The 22,055-nt window shown below is 40.0% G+C and overlaps 1 protein-coding gene across 4 annotated transcripts in view; it reads left to right on the top strand.

The window, feature by feature from the left end:
- mob2a (MOB kinase activator 2a) overlaps window positions 1-22,055 on the top strand; it is a 67,997-nt gene that overhangs the window by 37,774 nt on the left and 8,168 nt on the right. For 3 of the 4 annotated variants that reach the window (XM_061721445.1, XM_061721442.1, XM_061721443.1), the window contains exon 2: window positions 20,453-20,613. In XM_061721445.1, the coding sequence (XP_061577429.1) occupies window positions 20,453-20,613 (161 nt within the window). Of the gene's footprint in view, window positions 1-11,812; window positions 12,014-20,452; window positions 20,614-22,055 lie in introns of those variants that run through there. The other variant, XM_061721444.1, reaches the window with a different exon arrangement.

Genomic DNA, 22,055 nt, shown 5'->3' with positions numbered 1-22,055 from the left:
ACAAATATCACATAAAAAGTTGTCTGTGTGTGGCAGCAGATGCCCTGTAAGCATGGAAAACCTTGTAACAGCTGCATGGTGGCCCCACTGGCAAGTTGTTAATGGTTTCATTGTGTTTGGTGCAGTTTGTTGGTCGGTCATATGGCAGGAAAAGGGTTAGACTGATTTTCTACCAAAAACAACAGGCTTTGTACAGGCTCTAAAGATGGCATAGAAAGTGGTCATAGGAGTTGTCGGAGCAGGCCATGTTCTCTCCATTTAACCTCTGGGAACAAGAGGCCCATTTGAAGGGAGACGGGAAGGGCCTGGCCGCCTCACTTCCTGTTTATCAGGTTTATCCCAGTTAAGTGTGAGGAGGGAGGGCCGGTCTGGCATAGCCTAATTGAATGGAGAAAATGGTGTTGAGTCGGAAGATTTTCTTTTTTCCCTTTCTGCTTTAACTACAACCTGCCCCACGCTCTCTCACACACTTGTTGACGTTGCTGTGCTGTGGTTTTCTGTGCTGCAGTGCCTCTGGAAGGCTTTTTTTAATTCACTTCAGTTGTCATCTAACTTGACAGTGTTATCAAGGATAAACTGAAAACCAAGAAGCATTCTCTAAAAGTGCAACTCGATTAATAATATCATATTTCACACCTTAAAATTATAGATGGCCATCAGGATATTCATATTTCATATTTCTCACAAACGCAGGTGTGAGGCACACATCCTTTTGAGGCTATATTTTATCGATGTTTAGGGGATGCTGCAGAGTGCTGACGGTAGCCTATCCTGAGCTAGCATTATTTAGTGTAACTATACTTACTTTGGGAACTTGAAGGCATTAAAGATTAACATTTAATCTAGTTTCATTGAAAATAATCTTTCACTTTGTTATGAGTTGTAGCTGCATTAAGTTATTTATTGCTTTGTTTATTGTGCTCTTTCAGATATTCACACTGCACTAATAACTCTACCATCACCAATTAGGATGGATGTTGGTGTTTAAATTCCTCTTCCCAGTCATGATTTGAATGTTCCTCAGTCAATCAGAGGCTAATTTGTTGGTGTTTGGGCAGAACAATTCTAACATTTTTGTTTAAATGGGAATAAAGCCAGGCTATATGTACAGTTAGAGTTGCACACTAATTGTGAGTGTACATTTTTGGCCTCTTAGCAGACTAACAGTGTTTCTTTCATACTGGTTTCTGGTAAAAGGTTTTGCTTTGGTTTCGCAGTCAAGTCTACAATGTTCCCAAGACGCAAATTGTGTGGATTTATTGTGGAATTTCTATAACATTTGTTGTATTTCCTTTCCCCATGAAAGCAGACCCTTGGAAGCATGATACTCAGTCACCATGTTAGTCTTCATACTTCTATATTCAGCATGTGGTTTGTCTCTTCCCGATTAACCTCCAGAGACTTGTGATGACCTGGAAATCACAAATCTTAGCTGCATGTTGTTGGGTTAGGATCTGTGGTGGTTATTCACAGCAAACCCTGCAACGCAGAGTACAGACGTGTTTTTTGAGCTACCGCTGTTTGTTTGCAGTGTTGTTATGGGTGGATATTCACAAGGGACAATGTTGGGGGTTAGAAAAAAAAAAAATCTGCCTCCCTTCCAAAGATCTTCTTAGGGCAGGAGAGTTGTTGGATGAGCACAGATTTACTTTTAAAGGCATATTAGAGTTTTTAAATACATACAGAAGTGGATTTGCTTGCGTGGAAGTTTCTACAAAGAGCACTGACTTGCTGAAATCTTCCACAAGCTTGGTTTTTGGTTTGGTCAGCTTCTGGCCTCACTTAATCACATGCTTTTACTCACCTCTGTGCAAACCTCTGGGTGTGACTGTTTCCTATGCTTTCATCACTCCGAGTGGTAATCAGACGAGCACAATAGACCTGAGTTTCCTCTGATATCAGATGGAGGGGAGATGTCGTCCAGTCATGAGAGAGGTGGACTTTGTTTTCTTTGTTTCCACATTTTTTTGCTTGTTTTCTCAGGATTCTCTAATAAACACAAACAAACACAAAAAGCAGGAATTTTCCTTCTCTTTGGTCTTTATTATTCTTCCAACTCTTTGACTAGAACAGAATTGAACTTTGTGTTATTATTTGTGCTACAGTTGTTCGTGTGTGTGTGTGTGTGTGTCTGTGTGTGTATATATAAAGAGTTTTTACTCGCTTCACGGTACTTTTGAACCAACAGCCCAGATGCTGTGTTTATGTGTGGACTGAGAGGCACTGGCTGTGCTGTTCTCAGAAAATGTCCTTGTTTTTGAGCGAGTGGCTGCTCTGATAAGCGGAGCAGCAGGTGTGACTTGGCCATTTTTCAAAGCCAACTAGACCCTCAGAGGCTGTTGTGACAACTCCAGCGATGCTCTTCAGAGATAACTACTGCACAGGGCGCGTTCTGGCTGAAGGACACATGATGTTCTTACTCTCTTACGTGGAGTGCTTTAAAAAATCACATGGTACAATAAAGGAGAACGTGTACTTTGCCAAAGGCCTACATCATTCACAGAGCTAGTACAAACGTTTTGTTTAGACTTTTAAGGAAACATTTTTCTCTTACATTCTGAATACCGGTACTGTTAAATTAGCCTTGAATATTGCTTAGTTTTTGAAAACATGTTTTGTTTTAAGTGCATTTAGGATACAGTAATTATTTAACCTAAAGAGCTATTAAAAAAAATGTAGACCTATGACTTTTTGCTTTTTTCCCATATTCCTATTTCAACAACTTTGTTTTTGGGGTTAAAGGGCAGCAAGGCATGGGTCTCGGTTGAAATAACAAATCAAAAAACCAACATGCCAGACAGTCTGAGTTTAACTCTGTCTGCCGGTTCAGGAAATGGAGACTTCCTTTGGGAAAGGGGTCCCTCAAATTACTACTTTTCATCTCTTGTGTCTGTTGTGTTTTTTATCACAAGCCGAGGGAATGTAGACTTATGTAATATGTATAAAAATGGACTGATCCATGTTAATCGGCTGATGCAGCTTTGGAACACTTTGCCGCCGCACATCAGAGAAGCCCCGTCATTTTTAAAACCAGCCTGAAAACCCATTTTTATGCTCTGGCCTTTTACCCAACACAAGACTTGTGTTTTGTGTTTTGTTGTGTTAAAGGGCTCTGCAAATAGAGTTGTGTTAGGAAGCATGCTAATGCATTTTGGCATGTTCAGGGCAGTTTGTTGACATTATCAGCTGGTAAATCATTATCTCCTGAGCAAATTTGAATTAATGTTGGCCTCAGTTTACAATAAAAGATACTTTTGTAAAAATATAGAAGTTTGTGAAAGTATTTCCTCAGTTGTCACAATTAAATTAAACACGAGGTGTCAGAACAAATTGTTTGTGTTCAATACAGTTAGAGATAAATGTGCAACACTGTTGCCTTGTTCTTGTCGCCTAATTTGACTCTACGGCACCAATTCAGTTTTAGTACTAAAGGAACATTTTGTACATTCAGGTCAGTTTTCTGTGGTGTGCGTTTCGTTGGAAGTGCTATAAGTCGTATGCAGCCACATTCCCCTCAATAGGAAAATTGTGACTAAACGCCCTTACTTTGGAGTTAATGAGCTGGATCAGGGCAAGGCAGCCTTGGAGCACAAATCTGAAAGCTACTCCAAGTGAGCCAAGTCTCTTTTCAGACTCTCCAAGGTCTATTCACCCTTTAGCCTATCATAGCTCACCTAAAAACTAACTGCAAACATGGGTGCAACCCTACCCTCCTTCACTTGCCGTCACCTCTTTTTCCGTGATGGCTTTTCTTTTTTCCCTCCGTCACCCTCAATGTTTTTCCATTCTGCTTTCACGCACACGTTCATGCTCGCAGATGCACACACACAGACGGCCTCTTGTGCTCCTGGGCAAACATTATCCTGTGTCTGACCGCAAACCCACCACCCCTACCCTACATCACCCCCCCAAACCATCACCACCTCCTCCATCCATCCGTCTCCTCCTCTGCCTTACATCAGAAACTTCCCTGGTCCTCCCTCGTGTTTCAGTGTCTGCACTGAGAGGCCACTTCCAGGGATGACAACTCCTCCAGTTTTCTTCTTACTCTGTTGCAAAAGTAACTAGTTTATCTTCAGTGTCAGTTCACTGGCGTGCGAGTCACCAAAAGGTTAAGCATTTAACTTGATTTGCTTTGAAGAGGGAAAGTAATTGAATCGCTGTCCCGAGTTTTTACCGCTAGATGGCAGTGTTGATTTCACACTTAAATCATATCTGTATTTATAAGGCATGGAATGCTTCCCTCCCACAAGTTAAACCCTCCTATGCGCTGTTTAGTTTCACTGTAGCTGTAATCTTCAGGTAAATGTTTTGGTTTGGTTCAGAAATGTTCTGAATTTTATCAGCGGGGAGGAAATCAGCAAGCTTGTGTGGGTCCAAGTCACTGTACCATGGTTATCGCTCACTTTCCAGGGAAAGATATTTATTTTTTATTTTTCTCTGAGGTTTATTAGAAGTTTAGGAAAACTTAAATCCTTGGGGAACACTTATCAGTTTCCCTTCAGGAATGAAAATTATAACTGCACACAACTACGCTTGAAGTACTCACGTCTGTCGAACTTTAAGTTATAAACGCTCTGGTGATACAAAGTTGTTGGGGTTTTTTTTCCCTCCAGCTCAATGTCTCATCACCTGAGTGAGGAGAGCACAGACGTATAGAGAGAATAAAGGAGCACATGTCTTGCCGATATTAAAGCTAATTATAGTTGACTCATGGTAACGTAAGGTCATCTATCAGCATCAGTCCTTGCCTTAGTTCCTCAAAAGCACTAACATGCAGTTGTAACAAAGGTTCAATGAGGAGTCCAATGTTTATGAAAACCACAGACACAACTTAAGTTTGAAAATAATGATTTGTATTTGAAATTCACAAAATAAAACAAATCGCAATCAAAGTAAACACACAAATCTCAATGTCTGAGATTGGAACGTTCTCTTCCTTAGAGTTCCTTTTTTTTGTAAAGTCCTTTTGTCCAGAGAATCAAGGAACAAGAGTAATCTTCATCCAGTTAAAAAAAAAAGGTTGATCCTACCACCAGTTGTGGAGGTTCAACTGAGTCCAAGGTAGTTCGTAGAGATCGTAGGGGGATTCTTTGTCCAAATCCAAAAGGTTTAAACTAAAAAAAACCTGACCTGAAACAGGTCAGAAAAGAGCAATACATATCTCTTAAATCAAAATCAAAGTTCATTAGTTGTACAACATTTTTTTTATCTTAAATTCTCACAAAATGGTGACATGGTGCTAAAACTAGGTCAAATACTGATTTCCTGAAAGTTTATTTTAGCCAGGATTGGCCCAACAATGACAGATTTTGATTCTTTTACTTATTTCTTCCTCTAATATTTTGATATTGTTTAACCGTTAGTCTTGGTATTGTATTATATTGTACCTTAAACTGTAGCTTAGGAATCTATGGGGGCATACCTAGTACCTTTTCTTTTGTGTGTTTGCTTTTAACAGACAGGTGTTTGGCTTCTGAAGGTGCTAAATATGAGATGGATAGAGACTCTCCTCCAGTAAGGAATGTGGGGAGGAGTGAACGGGTGCTCTGGGCATGCTGTGACAGTCTCCCACCCAGATACAAATTCTTTTGCTCCATCATCCACACTTCTTTTAATTAATTCAACATTTTTCTGCTCTGTTTTTCTACTTCCCTGGACCTCAGTTAACTCCCCAACCCACTTAACTAATATCACCAACTCCCCTCTTTCTCACTTCCTCCCTCATCATTTTTTCTCTCTCTCCCATTTCATCTTCATATTCTGTTTTGGCTCATCCCAGCTGACATGTATCTATGTAGTATCCATGGTGAGGGGGATTTATAAATGTCTGGACATGAGTCTGGTATTTCTCATCTCATTTACCAAAGGCCTCTTCTTCTTCAGCCATGAACAAGTGAGAGCAGGAGCTCCTTTGTTTTCTTTCTACTCACTGAAATCACCTGCATGCCTTAAAGTTTGCACAGAAAAAAGGTTCAACTTTTTAAATCCAAGCTAACCCGACTTGTCATTGGGTTAGACATGCTTGAATGGAAACAGATACACGTTGAGGCAACTAAATGGACAGGTATTTTTCCTTAATGGCATTGCTGCTGTGTTTGCTCATCAAGGTCACGTATGAACCTCCTAAACAAGAAAAGCCAAGTCTCACTAAACTGTTACTTGGTAGAACTCATGATCTTGGCCTTCAGTTGTTATTCTTGTAACGCTTGCTTCTTTTTGCCTCTTTGTTGAGAGAGGTTGTGCATGCACAGTGAAGGCATGTCTTTGCATGCAGCCCATCCCCTTCTGGAATGCAGAACAAAGGAGAGATGAAGCCAGGGAGAAAGAGAGCAAACAGGCAAAGAGAGAAATGCAGTGATGAACGAAGGGAGAGAAGAGGTTTAAAAAGAATAAACAACAGGGGCATGAATCCTCATTGTCACCTCTACAATTGCAGCTATTTTCAGTTACAATACAAGGACATTAATGTAAAAGCAATGCGACTTTATGCCCTGCACATATAATACAGAAGTGCAAAATCTCATTAAGACTGTAGACTTCCTTGGCAGTTTTGAAGATGCCCTTTTTATGTCAAGTTTTGTTTACACGACACAACAGGTGTTTGATATAGGCCTCACAAGTTCAGGTTTTATGCAGCACACAAGTCATTGTTTTTTAGAAGTAAAAGGTAAAGGAATTAATCGTTTTTGGGATCAAGATTAACTTCTCGGGATTGGTTGTTTTCATTTTAAGAAGGAAGAGTAGTAGTAGCATATTATGCATTTTTATATATTTTTCAAGCCATGGCAAGCAAATACAGTACCCCCTAGCTAAAATCACACTCTCTTGATAATTTATGAGCTTGGTATTAAGGTATGTGGCGGATGGCTCAGTGTGTCTCTTGGCCCTGCTGACCTTTATTTGGGCCTGCAGACAACCCTCAGGTACCAAAGACCTTAGTCAGCACAGTTTTTACTGGCTCAGTCCTTACCTAAACACCCTCCCACACACCAGAATGCAAAACCAACACTTCTTAAATAGCAAAATACCACCTGCTCTCGCATTATTTTTCTATTACCATCAGTTTTTTGTTTTTTTTTGGGGGGGGAATCTAATGTGGTGCAATACCTACCTCTGGCTGGCCTGTGCTTTAGTCTCGCTGCCCCGGGCTGGAGCTGTTTCCGAGCTCCCAAAGGGCATCTGCTAAGGTTGTGAGTCACACGTTGCTCAACTGGAATCATTGTTTTTTCTTCGTCTCTGATAGGTGGAATTCATCGGCTGACTTTTAGACTCAACCTGTTAGGTCAGCCATCCATATCTGTAGTGAGGAGACTGGTGCTGGTCCACATGCTTCGTCCAATACTCTCCCCTTAAGTGAATCATTTTTCACATTCTTGAGTCCATTTTGTTGTTGTTACCCAGTGTAAATTTAAAGTTAAGTAAAAAAAAACAAAACATATCAGCTTCACTTTACATGGGAACACCCCGGACTGGCACGTTATGACGTCAGTTCTGTGATGATTTGAATTTTGTAAATTGTTTCTTGCATACAGCTTGTTTTTTTCCTCGTCTTATCTGCTGGTCTGATCAGTCAACGCGCTAGTTATCATGCTCTTTTAACAGATCAGATAAAGCGTTAAGACGTCACAAATCGTATGACCAGTGACATCAGTCTTTCCATAAACTGCCTTTTTCTACTTCTCTCTTCCTTATGTAGAGTGTCTTGGTAAAGTTAGGTCTTTGCATTAAAGTCATGATTTAATATTATGATTGGATCAGCGTGTAACGTTTAGATTTTAATGTTAAAATAGTTTGGTTAGCTTCTTGGTATTGATGAGTATTTTTGTACATTTTACAGCCTTGTTTTTGAGTTTTTTTTTTTGTGTTTTCAACTTGTCTGAAAATTGCTGTTACTGTTTTTTATATTATATTTTGTGCTCTAAAGGAAGGAAAAACTCCCAATCTTGTTGTCTTTCTGTGGAACAGACAAAAATAATAAACTACTACTAGACAGTAGTCCTCATCAGAAATAGTAGGCTAAGACATCCTGAAGGATACAGCGTATTGCCATCCTTTTAATATTTCCAAAGTTAGCAGGCATGTATCCTGGCAGGTAGTAATAATTACTGGGCATAACTCCAGTAAGTATTTCTATACTTAATATGTTGCCCCCGGAACACTGACACTGAACATGCTACTACTGGAAGCAGGAACAGATTGCATCCGCTTATTTTAAATGGTGTAGCCACATAAGGAAAAATAATAGTTAAAACTTAGTTTAAAAAAAAAACTAAAAACAGACCATGAGAACAATGTTAGTTTATGTTTTTGCAATTTCAGTATTTGATTTAGGTAATTTATACACATCAGTTCTGAAGTGGATTAACCATGTTTTAAACTACTTTGTAGAGTCGCCTGGCTTATAAAATACATCATATGAACATGTGTTTACATGTAACATGGACTGCCCCTTCAAAACAGGGTCTACACTTTAGGGTTGGGTGCTTTACAGGTAAATAGCCAGTAAAGGCAGCCTTTCACTCAGGTGTCTGTAAATTGTAGTACAAGGAGGTTGCACGTGAGATGGTGTCATTATAAAAAATGTGCAGCTTTTTAAAGAATGGAAAATAAAGTAATCAAAATGTGACATTTGCTAGTTTCATCCAGATTTTTATCAAACGGGTGAGCAGAGTCACCTGTTTGATTTTGAAAAAGTGATTGTGTTTAATTATGATTTATGGTGCCAATAATCTGTTCTCTGGAACAACATCTGGTTTAGTGGGAACTGAAGGGTGATGCCATGTTATGTCTGTATATAGAGGGAAGGAAGGTGAGCATGACGTTATAGCAGAGAAGAAACAATAAATCTCTGTCTGCCAGACAGTGGTATGTGGCTTGCTGGTTTCCATCCACGTCAGACATTGTGCAAGAGGTCCAACTTCCAGAGCACACTGGCATCATCTGTCTCCCCCTGCTCACATAACAGCCGTGCAGGTGTGACTCCATACTGCCCGTTTAATTGGTTAAATTGTTACTGCGCTCTAATGTTCATGCCGGATTCGCCAAAGCAACTGTAAAGGCCAAGCTCCAGTGATCTTGAATGGACCACTTCTATTTTAAGTGACCGCATGGTTCCAATACTTTGAGGCAAATTAATGGAAAGTTCCCTGAGCATGGGATTTCCATTACAGCAGCACACTGTTTTCTCAAGATTCCTAGTAACAACTTTAACTGGACAATTACACTGTAATGAATAGCAAAGCTCTTTATACAAACCATATTATGATATGTATTAGACCAGCTGGTAACAGGATTATATTAGAGTATATTATGTGAAAATGTTGCATTTTAGGTATCCTGTGCTGTAGTTTAATATGTTGGCACTAAAAAATGTAATTTGCTTTTAATAACTGGTCCATTTAAAATTAAAACCCAGGTCCAAATTTCAAACACCCTCACATCTGGTTATGGATCCTTGTATTCCCTCTCCACCTCACTCTTTAGTCTGCTTACGCAGTAAGTGATTAAGCTGCTTTTAACATACTAAACCAGATTCCTAGTATGTCCTCCCACACTCCTCCATCCCTGCAGTTTTTAGTTTTCTTAGCAGTCCTGGCCAAGAAGGCTGGTGCTATAATTAGCTCCAGGCAAAGAGTGCTGTTCTGATCTCTCACCTCTTGCCCAAGCGTTTTGCTGCTGGACCCACACCAAGAACCACTGCTCGGGCATCGGAATGATCCATCTCCAGTCTCATGTGTTACACATTTAGTTTTAAACATGAAAGAGCAGCAGGTAAATGTGCTCCTTTTTGGCATGGGGCTACACACACTTTTGTGTGTGTAGATTAGGAATGGGCGATATTCTACCGTTCACGATAAACCGTCAAAAAAATTCTCCACAGTAAGAATTTGTCATCTCGAGGTAAAAACGATAAATTCCCGTTGGTGAAAGAAAGAAAGAAAGAAAGAAAGAAAGAAAGAAAGAAAGAAAGAAAGAAAGAAAGAAAGAAAGAAAGAAAGAAAGAAAGAAAGAAAGAAAGAAAGGAAAGAAAGAAAGAAAGAAAGAAAGAAAGAAAGAAAGAAAGAAAGAAAGAAAGAAAGAAAGAAAGAAAGAAAGAAAGAAAGAAAGAAAGAAAGAAAGAAAGAAAGAAAGAAAGAAAGAAAGAAAGAAAGAAAGAAAGAAAGAAAGAAAGAAAGAAAGAAAGAAAGAAAGAAAGAAAGAAAGAAAGAAAGAAAGAAAGAAAGAAAGAAAGAAAGAAAGAAAGAAAGAAAGAAAGAAAGAAAGAAAGAAGAAAGAAAGAAGAAAGAGAATGAATGAATTTTTTATCGTAATTTTTATCATTATCGGGATAAATGCCAGAAATTATCGTGATAAATGTTTTAGTCCATACCGCCCATCCCTAGTGTAGATGTGCTGCACATGTATTTACACACACACAACCATCTCCGTCTTATCTTTCTCTCACACTACTTGCCTTAACCCATTTACAAGGACTGAACATAGCTCCACAGAGTCCATAGACTAGACTAGCGTGTCTGTGCTGTAATAGACTGTGGAACTTGTTCTTGTCTTCATCCCCAATGTTGGCTCCACCAGTTGTGTTTGATGAGATGGAGGGAAAACCTTTTTTTTTCTTTCTTTTGACCAGAGTATATAATGATGGAGTGAGGTGACAAAATCAACCTGAGAAAAGGATAGAGTAATGTGTGAACAGAACAGATGAAGACAGAATAAGAGGGGAATGTCTGTTGTGAGGCAATAATTAGAGGGAAGAGTGGTTTAGGAATGATAGTTTGGCAACAGTAGCCGTAATCTTCATGACTGAATGTCTTCCTACAGCCATTGTTCATATCCTCTTGTCTTTTTGTTGTTGGCTCAGCTTTTCTTGACGATATAATTATAATGTATCATTCAATCATGCTTCAATTCATGTCTTTAAAATTAAAAGTCTCAATTTTTTTCCCCCCCCAAACAATTCTCTCACACAAAAGCTAAAGCCTTGCCCTACAGAAATGTAAAGAAACCTCTAAATGTTTTCCCCACTGGTTCTTCAGCTTTGAAATGCTTGTTTGAACACGTCTAACCGTTGTCATAACTGGAGGTGAGGCTCTGAATCAAAAGAGAATGTGCCTTACAGTCCCAGCATGCATGATGCACTAGCTTTAGTCGTTTTAAACAAAAAAGTGACTCTGTGACAATACACACTTTTAACGTATTGCTGTTAATTTGTAGAAATTTACCAGTGAAGTTGCCGAAACTCGTTTTTTTTTTTCAACTTTTGTATACATGTTTCCCCAGCAGAGATTTTGCATACCCATTATTATCAAAAATATCTTCTCTTTAGTTACCAGTCTTTCAATCCTCAAAACTACGAGGATTGTTTGAATTTGAGTTTTCATAGTTGGCTAATGTTCCTTAACACTAAAAAAAAAAAACTTTAAATTTAAGAAGAACAAAAAGGATTCTTTAATTTAAGCAGTATACCAAATGTAGGTGCAGACCTGAATTATGGTTCCGCGTTAAATCGTCGGGCGTAGGGTACGCGGCGACGCACACCGTACGGTGCGCGTCGCCGCGTACCTTACGCCGTAGGCTCTGCGTTTGGGGTACGCGGAACCATAAATCAGCCTTTACTCCTTCACTGCGGTCGGTAGCAGACCACCTGTTGCTGCCGCGGAGGGACGAAGCACGTCCACATGGCAGACGCTGACGTCACTATGCCCCGCCCACTTCGTCATCCCTGCGCTCTGATTGGACGAGAGGCTGAGCCCTGTAAAGTCTGTCTCCAAAGTTTTCTTTGCTCTCACACAGTGAGGCACACGTTTCCCCGCATCAGAGTAGCTGACGGCGAGGTTCAACCTGAAGAGTCCGGGGGAGCCCAATCCTGAGATCTTTTTTTCCATGTTTTAAGTGCTGGTTGGGGGACTATTCCTTGTTTTTTCTGGAGACTAGACGGATATGCACTCTCAGAAAAACTCAAAAACGGGCTAAGTTGCAAAATGGTGCTTCAGGCTGTCGGAAAAGTACTAAGGTAAAACAACTTTAACTCATCCCAACTCTGTAAATCGTCTTGTAAAAGCTTTGCCTGTGAAATGCTTAATCCCTTTTACATCGGAACCTTTTCATACTTGAACGGAATTGTCACAACTTTGACGTGGACTGCTTTTACAAACACCGAGAAGCCACGTTGTGTTTCTGTCCCGCCTGTCGACAAATCTATATCACAGTCTTTAGTGGCTCGTGTTTAAATCTGTCGTGTCGATAGCTCCACACACTGATGAAATGGGTGTTTTTTTCCACTGTAATTACACAAGTATTGAGACCCTTCATTCCTGGGGAACAGCAGATTAGCAGCTGGTGATGAGGGACGAGCAGAGGCTGAGAAACCAGAGAAACAATGCTGTCTGATTCATTATTTAACACTTCTGCTTTCTTTTTAAAGGCAAAATCAATTTATGACTAAAAAGAAAGGTGCATACATACATTTTGCCTTTCTTTTTGTGTTTGTGATATTTTAATTTTTTTTGGGTGGGGGTCCAGTGGCGTCAATTCAGTCTTACTAAGGTATGGCAAGGTACGAGTCACAGAACTTCACTAGAATATCAATCAACACGTCCAGCAAATACTAACACAGAAGTCTGCTATGTAGCTTATCTGTGTGGTCAAGAAAATTGGAACTTTTTCAAATGCAGTCTCGCTCACTGCAAAAAACTCAAAATCTTACCAGGAATATTTGTCTTATTTCTAGTTAAAATGTCTAATTTTAAGTCAAAAAATCTCATTACACTTAAAACAAGAGTCATCACCAGAAAAATAACTTGTTATTTGACAATTTTCACCTGTTTCCAGTAAATTTTCACTTGAAATAAGTAGAAAAATCTGCCAGTGTGACAAGATTTATCTTCTCATTACAAGCAAAAAACATCTTGTTCCACTGGCAGATTTTTCCACTTATTTTAAGTGAAAATCTACTTGAAACAGGTGAAAATGGTTGTTTTTGAGTCTTGTCTTAAATGTAATGAGATTTTCTTTGACTAAAAATTAGACATTTTAACTAGAAATAAGACAAATATTCTTGTTAAGATTTTGAGTTTTTGCAGTGTAACTAGTGAAAATCGATCATGTTGTTCGGATTTGCATTTGTAGTTATTCTATATGTATTAAGTAATAGAATAATCAATAGAAATAGACGCAGAGTAATTCCATAAATGTATTTAAAAAACAAACATTTACATTTTCCCTTGAAGCCAAGGTGTGGCGGCTGCCATACTTTGCCATACCCAATTGACGCCCCTGTGGGGGTCCTAAAATGAGAATATTCTGACCTATATTATATGTTAAAAGTTGCCTCCTAAGTGCAGTATTTCCAATGCTATAATATGACGGAGCAGGCTTATACTTAGAGAATACATGACCCACATTGGTAGGTGAGCTGTGTGTTAGTGTGCCTAGCAAAGCCAGCCAAACAACTACCCCAGTCATTGTTTTAATCCCTGTGGAGAATCTGTGCAGTTGAAGTAAATATATGTGTTAGAGTCATGGCAAGGTCAACCCCTAACAAAGTTTACATTTGCATGTTGATTGACATTATTACTACTGGGTGTGTACTTTCCTCTTGAAGTTTCCTCTTACTGAGACAGGTGTATTTTTCAAGCTGGGGCCCTTAGGGGCAAATGCCTTGAAGCATCCTCTGCTTTGTGACTTGTGTGGATGGTAATGTTGAGCAGAACAAGTCTTTGGATCTCGGGATGGTGTGTAATTGAGATGTAACGAACAGAGCGGATAGTGTTATTGTTGCGTTGCCATGTCGGATGGTGGCGACAACTTTTCCTGCACCTATTTTATCAGGAAATGAACCTACAACCTCAAGATATTAACTAGTTATTTCACAACCTAAGGAGGAGCTGGGCCAAAACAAAAACTTAAGTGGTGCATACCTGTTTTACAGCTTTGCCTCTAACTTGTTTCCTCCTCCAGTGAAGGTTGATGAATGGTTGAATACACTTGGCTGGGAGGCAGGTATAACTGCTAGCCTGCTAGCCTGATAACTTTGAGTGACATGTTTTCTTGAGGGTAATCATTAATGTTAGGAATGGGCGATATTTTACCGTTCACGATATACCGTCAAAAAAATTCCTCACGATAAGAATTTGTCATCTTGCGGTAAAAATGATAAATTCCCGTTGATGACGTTTTTGTGTAAAGCCTCAATTATGGTTCTGCGTTAAATCCACGCACAACGTATAAGGAAGGAAAGAAGGAAGGAAAGAAGGAAAGAAGGAAAGAAGGGAGAAAAGAGGAAGGGAAGAAGGAAGGAGAGCAGGAGGAAAGAAGGAAGGAAGGAAATGAGCCTGAAAGAAAGAAAGAAAGAAAGAAAGAAAGAAAGAAAGAAAGAAAGAAAGAAAGAAAGAAAGAAAGAAAGAAAGAAAGAAAGAAAGAAAGAAAGAAAGAAAGAAAGAAAGAAAGAAAGAAAGAAAGAAAGAAAGAAAGAAAGAAAGAAAGAAAGAAAAGGATAAATTGCCGTTGATGACGTTTTTGTGTAACAAACATGGCGGATCTGAGAGCGAGATAGATTTATAGTTACAAAGGTGGAGTTGAATTGGTATTTTTTTATCCTCATTTTTATCATTATCAGGATAAATGCCAGAAATTATCGTGATACATTTTTTAGTCCATACCGCCCATCCCTAATTAATGTTCAGAATAAGGTGATGAATAGTAACGAGGGGGGTAACCATTTGGTCAAATAACTAGATTTTATTGATCAGCTTGTAGAGAAATCTCACTCTGCTTCCCAGACCCTTTTTGTTTCCCAATCACTTCCAGTTGCCTCAACTCTGTGTAAGAGCTAACATTCTTCCAGCACAGTTGCATTTCCAAAGTGCTTAATCAGCATTTTGTACTTATCTTGCCTCAGACCCCTTCCTGTCTTTACATGTGTTGTGATGTTGATGAGGCTCTAGTATCTTGCTGGCAGGAGGTCCTTTATACACTCTAAAAGCCCTCAGAGTTGAGAATTGATTTCAGCACAGGAGGACAAGGCTGTGATGGGGTGGTCAGAAGTGTGCTGGTTCAGGTCAGTGGTTGAATTACCTTTTTTGTGTGCGCGCATGCGTTAGGTAGGACTGCCCAAGTGCTTTTAATTCTCATTTCCAGTGCTGCCTTCATCCCCTAGCCTAGTGACACTACTGATGTTGCAAGCTCTTAAAGCATCATCTTTGTTTTTGTTTTTTTTAGTTTTATTTTTTCCAATACAAGATATTTTTGTGTCAAAACTCTTTCAAAACTACACAAACTTTAGGAAGAAGCCACAGCAGTTAATTCACATAGTTGCGCAACACAAGGGTGAAGTTTACTCCAATCTTAACTGTGACTTATTTTAGCCCTGTAATGGCTGCTGTGGTTTAGCTTTGGTGTGTGCTCAGTCTGCCTGCGTTTCCTCTGGTTTTGTTCCTGAAGTTGCTGTTTTTACAAAATGGTCGAGTTCATTCACTCATTTCTGGTCTTATCTACACATGTTAAAGCAATTTCCAGTTCTCTCTTTTAAAACTCTAACCACTGTGTCACCCACAATCAGTTCATAAAATGGGAGCAACATCCTGATATTCATTTGATTATAAACTAAACTATTGATAGTCTGAATGAACACAGTCATCGATGTTTGATGTCCACTGGATAACAGGCTTCTGATTGTGGGGCCTCATACCTCTCTTGGCCACATCATAAACCCAAGAACTCTTTATAGCCAGAAAGTAACCTTTAAAGTATATTTTTGCTTCTCAGTGTGTCTTTTCTTATAGGTATCTTTAAGTTTAACTGAAAGTTGGCTTTTTCTGCAGAAACTTGTATTTGTGTTCGAGTGCTGGGATAAGGGATCTCTTTGCACAGCATAAAGGCTGAAATATGCTTCTGCGTCACACCAACGCAGAGCACATGCCGCAGCCGTGACGCCGTGCTGAACCCTTCGGACTTCTCCGTCTCTTCATTTGGTCGCGGTGCAGTACCCCCCGCGGCCACTAGTTAGCGATCTTTTTCTGAATGGTTTATCCGACTTTTTCGGGTCACAGTAAATCAAAGAGATAAGGACAACTATTGTGCAAAAAACAAAAACAAAAAAAATCACATATAAACGAAGAAAAGAGCCCTGGAAGTTCACTACTGATTCAAACCGGAAACCGGAAATGCTTCGCTTTCAAACGAACCAATCACAGCCCTCTCGGTCTGCGTGTGGACGGCGTCTCCTCGACGCGTAGTTACAATTTTCAGGAGGTGCACGTCAGTGACGGCGCAGGTGACGGCGTGTCCTCTGCGTCGATCCAAACCACACGCCGTAGACACGGCGTCATTTTGACGCAGAAGCATAATTCAGCCTTAAGACATTCACAGGAAGGTCATTACATGGGATTGCTGAACAAGTGTCAGAGTTTGGATGTGTTCACAGCAATTAGAAATAAAAATATTCATGTCTTTGTGTGAAGGAATTGAGAGCACGTTGTAGTACTTTTATCGCAGCACTTGAGCTAATTCTTTAGCACAACTCGGTAAAGCGGTTTTGCGTAATTTCAGGATTAATTGGAACCAGGTTCTGATAATGAGCTCGGATCGTGATGTACCTGCCAGAGGGCTGCTCCTCCTTAGACACGAGCTTTTGTTTCAGAACCAAGTGTCATCACAACTCCTTTGGCACATCGTCTCCTAACAAACAGCAGCTGATAACTGCTCAAGTCTGAGGCCAAGCAGATTTATGTTTGAGCAGTCTTGCACAAACAGGCTCTGAGACCAGACAGAACTAGCTTCTTCTCGATTTTCTCCGAGCCTCTGCCGGGATCAGGCTCAGGACACAGCTGTTGGACCAGCTGGGCCGGCCGTGAAAAGGGAGAGGGGGCTGCAGCCAGATTTGCCTTTGTGTGCGTGATACACAGGTGTGTATGTGAGTGAGCCAGTATGATTTCAGCGTGTTCTGTGGTGTTGTAAAAGAGTAAAGGTAGTGAGTGAAGAGGGCTTGATGGTGGGGGGAGGTGGTGTCGCTGGGAAAGCGAAAGGGTAAAAGTGGCAAACGGACGGAGTGGAACAGCTGTCGAGTCAGTCACTCCACTGTGCTGCAGCACTGACCCCTCAGTCACCCAGCTATACAAGATCATTTCCTTATTGTTTTTATTGCTGATACATCTTCTGTTTCTTGCCATCCAACTCGGTATAAAGTCCTAATGCAACACAGGTTTCAAACTTCTGACTTCCTCAAGGTTCCTGAGTTTTCGGGTGTAATAGGCGTTTCCCTGCTGGTGCCAGGCAGGCTGGGACTCTCCCCCCAGACTGGAGACGTGCCCGGCCTGAGTTCCCCTCCGCTTCTGCCTTCTGGTCTGCCCTGATTTGCCCCTGAACTGGTGAGGTGATGGAGGCATCTGCTGCCTTTTATGGCAAAAGCTGTCCGTGGAGAACTTTACCAAGAACAGACAAAGCTGTGTGTGTGTGTGTGTGTGTGTGTGTGTGTGTGTGTGTGTGTGTGTGTGTGTGTGTGTGTGTGTGTGTGTGTGTGTGTGTGTGTGTGTGTGTGTGTGTGTGTGTGTGTGTGTGTGTGTGTGTGTGTGTGTGTGTGTGTGTGTGTGTGTGTGTGTGTGTGTGTGTGTGTGTGTGTGTGGTGGGTGGGTGGGTGGGTGGGTGGGTGGGTGGGTGCAGTAGAGAAAACAGACCATGTATGAGGGGGGAGTACTGGCATAGAGGAAGTCTTTTTTTTTTTGGGTCTTAAAATAAAGCAACAGCTCCAGAATTTCACCTCCCCTTATCACTGCTGGCTAGAAGTGGAGGAGGAGTTTGTGCAAGGAAAAAAAAAAGATGAAATTACAGAGGCAGGAAATGGCTCAGCGCAACAGAATGTTTTCAAAATGAACCTTTCACAGGAGTCCCATAGTTTTTCCAAGAAACTGAAAATTCGTGAGAACTGACCACATCTGCAGTTGAAGCTTTTCCCTCAGCTAAAGGTATTTCATATGACAGAACACCTAGAGCCTCCCCCCTTACTATGCAGGGAAGTGAGGAAACAGGCCAAGATGAGAAGAAATGATTGGGGTTAATTAGGGCTGGGCGATTTTGGACAAAAATAAAATCCCGATTTTTTTTTTTTTTCTCTGAAAACCCGATTTTCGATTTTTTTTTTTGGTAAAACTACAAAAGACCAATGGAATAAATTGTTTAAAATATTTTATCTTTATTTTTAAAGAAAAATAGCAAACAAATTTCCCTATTGGGAATGAAGTGCAATTGAAAGATACTGTAAATCCTCCTTGAGTTTAGTAAAGTGACAACATTTACAATTTTCTTGACCAAACAAAGATGACTAGACGCGCTCTGTCTGTAATGCAGCCAGCTGCAAAAAAGGAACATTGATTTTCCGATTTTCCTTTTTTAACATCGATTTTGATTAATAAATCCGATTTAGATTTAAAATCGATTAATCGCACAGCCCTAGGGTTAATGTTAGTTTGGGAACAGTAGAGACGGGCAAAGATGGGACCTGAGGCTGTTGGCCCTTTTTTATGGGTTATTTACACAGGTGAACCTGCAGCCACAATGGAGGGGGAAATGAAACAAAACAAGGAAAAGCCTTGGATTTTGAGACACGAAATCGGGAGGGAAGTAACAAGGGAAAGGAGGTGAAACAGAAAGTGAGTGGTCATCCATTAATAATTAGCCAGCAGTGTTATTTGCAGTGTCCTTGGATGTTAAATGAGGCCACAACAAGCTCAGGTGGAGCGTGACTGGAAGAGCAGAATGGCTTGATGAATCATTATCCAACAAATCTGAAGCAACGTTATATTAGTTTGAACCTGATTGTGCAATTGTGAGTCCCTCAATCCCAAAAGTCTTCCCAGGAATCCTAGAGCGCATTTCTCCCAAAAGACAAACTAGAGAACTCCAAACATGTGAAGAGGGAGATCTTAAAACATTTACAAAGTAAAAGGTTGAAGGCTCTGTGTGCACCCACGTGTTGACATGCCTTTCCTTGTTTGCGGAGATGGAAAGCATGGCGACTCTTCCTGGAGAAAGCATTAAACTGCACGCTGCTTTTGAACAGCATGCTCTAGCCAAGAGGCCTCGTGCCTCTCGGCCCTGTCATGTTTTGAAAGTGTTTATTAGTTCCCATGGATATCAGTTAGGCCTGCGTTGATCTAGCAGTTCTCTCCATTCCTCTCCCCCTCTATCCTTGTCCTCCCTTTCATTTGTTCACTCTATTTTCAATCTCTCAAGCTAGACAAGTTTTAAAAGGCAAACAATAGTAAAAACTCCCAAGCACTCTCCTGCAAGGTTAAGTTTTAATTGCAGCCCTATTGAGAATGATAAGGTATATGTCAGCAACAAAGTACTCATCGAGTATGATCCTAACGTGTAAAGCCATGAAGGGGGAACTTTGTGTGGCAAGCCTGTTGCATTAGTCTGTATTCTGTGTCACGCTGTTCAACCTTTGACCTTAGACTGCACTCCCTCCACTGATAGACAGACAGATACAGAGAAAAGGGCTGGGGGAGGAGAGGTCACAGCCCTGGAAGTGAAGGAAGGGTGTGATATGACATCCCAGTGCTAAAACTAGCAGTGGAAGTACAACATACTGGGGACGGGCGTCTATATGGAAGCCATATACCTAATGTAAGGTCAGGGGTCTGCTTAAAGGAATCAGATACCGCGACAGATGATTCTTTGTGTGGTCCTTTTTTAAGACTTTTTTTCCCCCTTCTACCTAGAGCAAAAGTCAATGTATCTTTGTTTTAAAAACGCCTATTTCTGCTATCTTTTTGAAATCGCTTTAGGTTCAATCTTCATGTTTGAAAAATCTGTGGAGTAGATCATGTTTATATCAGAGTTTATGCAACTCCCCACTTACCAACTGAATATTACTGACTAGACATACACTGCTTCCTTCTCTGTATTTGGTCACTATCGGACTAGTGTTACTTGAAAATCTGGTTGGATGCTGTTGCTTTTCCTTTTGTTTTTAAGGGAGGTTTGGAAAATCCCTCCGGCAGCAGTCCAGTCTGTGCTTACATTGTTTCTGAATACTTACACCTAGGGCTGTTCGATTAATCGATTTTAAATCGTAATCGCGATTATGTAATTAGAACGATGTTAAAACGTGAAACTCGTAAAATCGATTTTTCACTTATTCATTCATTTTGGGGCAGATGTGCAATAAAAAAACAGCATATTTGAAATCATTTCTTGGCCTTTTGTCAATTCACAAAATAATCGTAATCGAAAATCGGATTTTGAGAGAAAAAAATCGAGATTTTATTTTTGGGCAAAATCGAACAGCCCTACTTACACCATTCATTTTTAAAATAAATTTACCATTTTTCCAGCACTCTCGTGTTTGAAATCTTGTTGGTTTTTTTTTTTTTTTGCACATCCCTCGACTTTTCATTTGTCCTATCAATACCTCTACAGCTCCTTAACCTGTCGTCGTTCGCTCTGTTTGCAGGAAGTCGAAGACGAAGCCAAATGGGAAGAAGCCACCGGCAGAAGAGAAAAAGCAGTACTTGGAGCCAGATTTCACGAAGATCCGTGTGGTGGACTTTGACTTGAAGGAATTGGTGGTGCTGCCCAGAGAGATTGACCTCAACGAATGGCTCGCCAGCAACAGTGAGTGACTGTGATTATAGATGTAAATGCAGTATGAAGTAATAGCCCAAAGAGTTCAACACAGAACCCGGTATGACGTCTTTTACAGTAAATAGAAACCACTTCTGTAATTTAAGCACTTAGAAACAATTAATTTCCGTCATTGTAAAGATAAGAAGTAAGACTATTGTCCTGGCATAAGCATTAAAAAAAATAACTCCACAGGCCCAAAAAAATATCTGCATTCACTAATATAGAGATAAGATCTCTCAGCAGTTTAAGCGATCCAAACGTTTAACACAATCCAGGCCTGGCGCTGCATTCAGAGTTTCCAAATACCATCACACGACTTCCTCGAAACAACATCGCTCACTGTCAGTCTCAGTTTTAACTGACACTGAAAAGTGTCATTATAAGCAGCATTTTGTGAGCTGCCTGCAGATCGGTTCATGTCCAGATGTTTTACCGTCTGTCGTCTTGACTTTGCTTTAATGTGCACACACACCAGCCAGATGCCTGCACGAGGGGGAAAAACTGGTACTTTTATTTGTGTTTTGTTGTAATCTGATTTAGATGGGGCACGATTTCACATGCATTTGAACTTGTCTGAAGCTGCTGGTGTCGACTTGTATCTGTCACCAATTAGCTTTTTACTGGAATCCAGCACTGGAATTCAGCATTTTTTTCTTTTTTTTTATACTAATTAATCAAAGATTTGAATTACACAATTCTCCTCAAACAACACTCCATTTTCTAACTTGGCTGTTACTTTATTAATCAAAACAAATATGTTTTGACTATTGTATTCTTTTACTTTTCAGTGTGAGACCCCAGATTTGTAAGTTTAAGTGAAGCAAATTGATGGAAGTTTTATAACTTTTGATGTTATAACTACTAAAAGTTCAAATGAGCTGAAACGTCTTAAAATTAAGTGTGAATGAGCTTCATATCACACATTTAAATGGCTTCCAGGTTTGTTTGCAGAGGTGGACAGAGTACTCGACCCCAGTACTTGAGTAAGAGTACAAATACTACTGGTCAAAATTTACTCTGTTACAAGTAAAAGTAGCTCAGTCAAAATATTACTCGAGTAAAAGTAGAAAAGTACTTGCTTTTAAAGGAACTTAAGTATCCAAAAGTAAATGCTTTTAAATTTAAAAAACAAGAAAAAACAAGAAAAAACCGAGGCTTTTAAATTTACTTTAAGTAAGAGTAAGAGTAAATTTCTTATTTTACACATCAGTAAATTACTATATTTGTTCTAAATTAATTTAAGGATCTTTTAACTCTTGTTTCTGAGAATTAACTCTTGAACTACAAATGCTCTGCATGGATTATTCTACCTATATTAGAAGAAAAAAGAGCAGACCTGAAAGTAACGAGTACTTTTCAGCCTTCCTGGAAATGTACTCGAGTAAAAGTAAATATATTTGTCTTGGAAATGTATTCAAGTAAGAGTAATA

The sequence above is a fragment of the Cololabis saira genome, chromosome 5, assembly GCF_033807715.1.
Source record: "Cololabis saira isolate AMF1-May2022 chromosome 5, fColSai1.1, whole genome shotgun sequence".
In the NCBI taxonomy this organism is placed as follows: Eukaryota; Metazoa; Chordata; class Actinopteri; order Beloniformes; family Belonidae; genus Cololabis; species Cololabis saira.
Note: the sequence above shows the minus strand (reverse complement) of the source record. Positions and strands in the feature narration are given on the sequence as shown.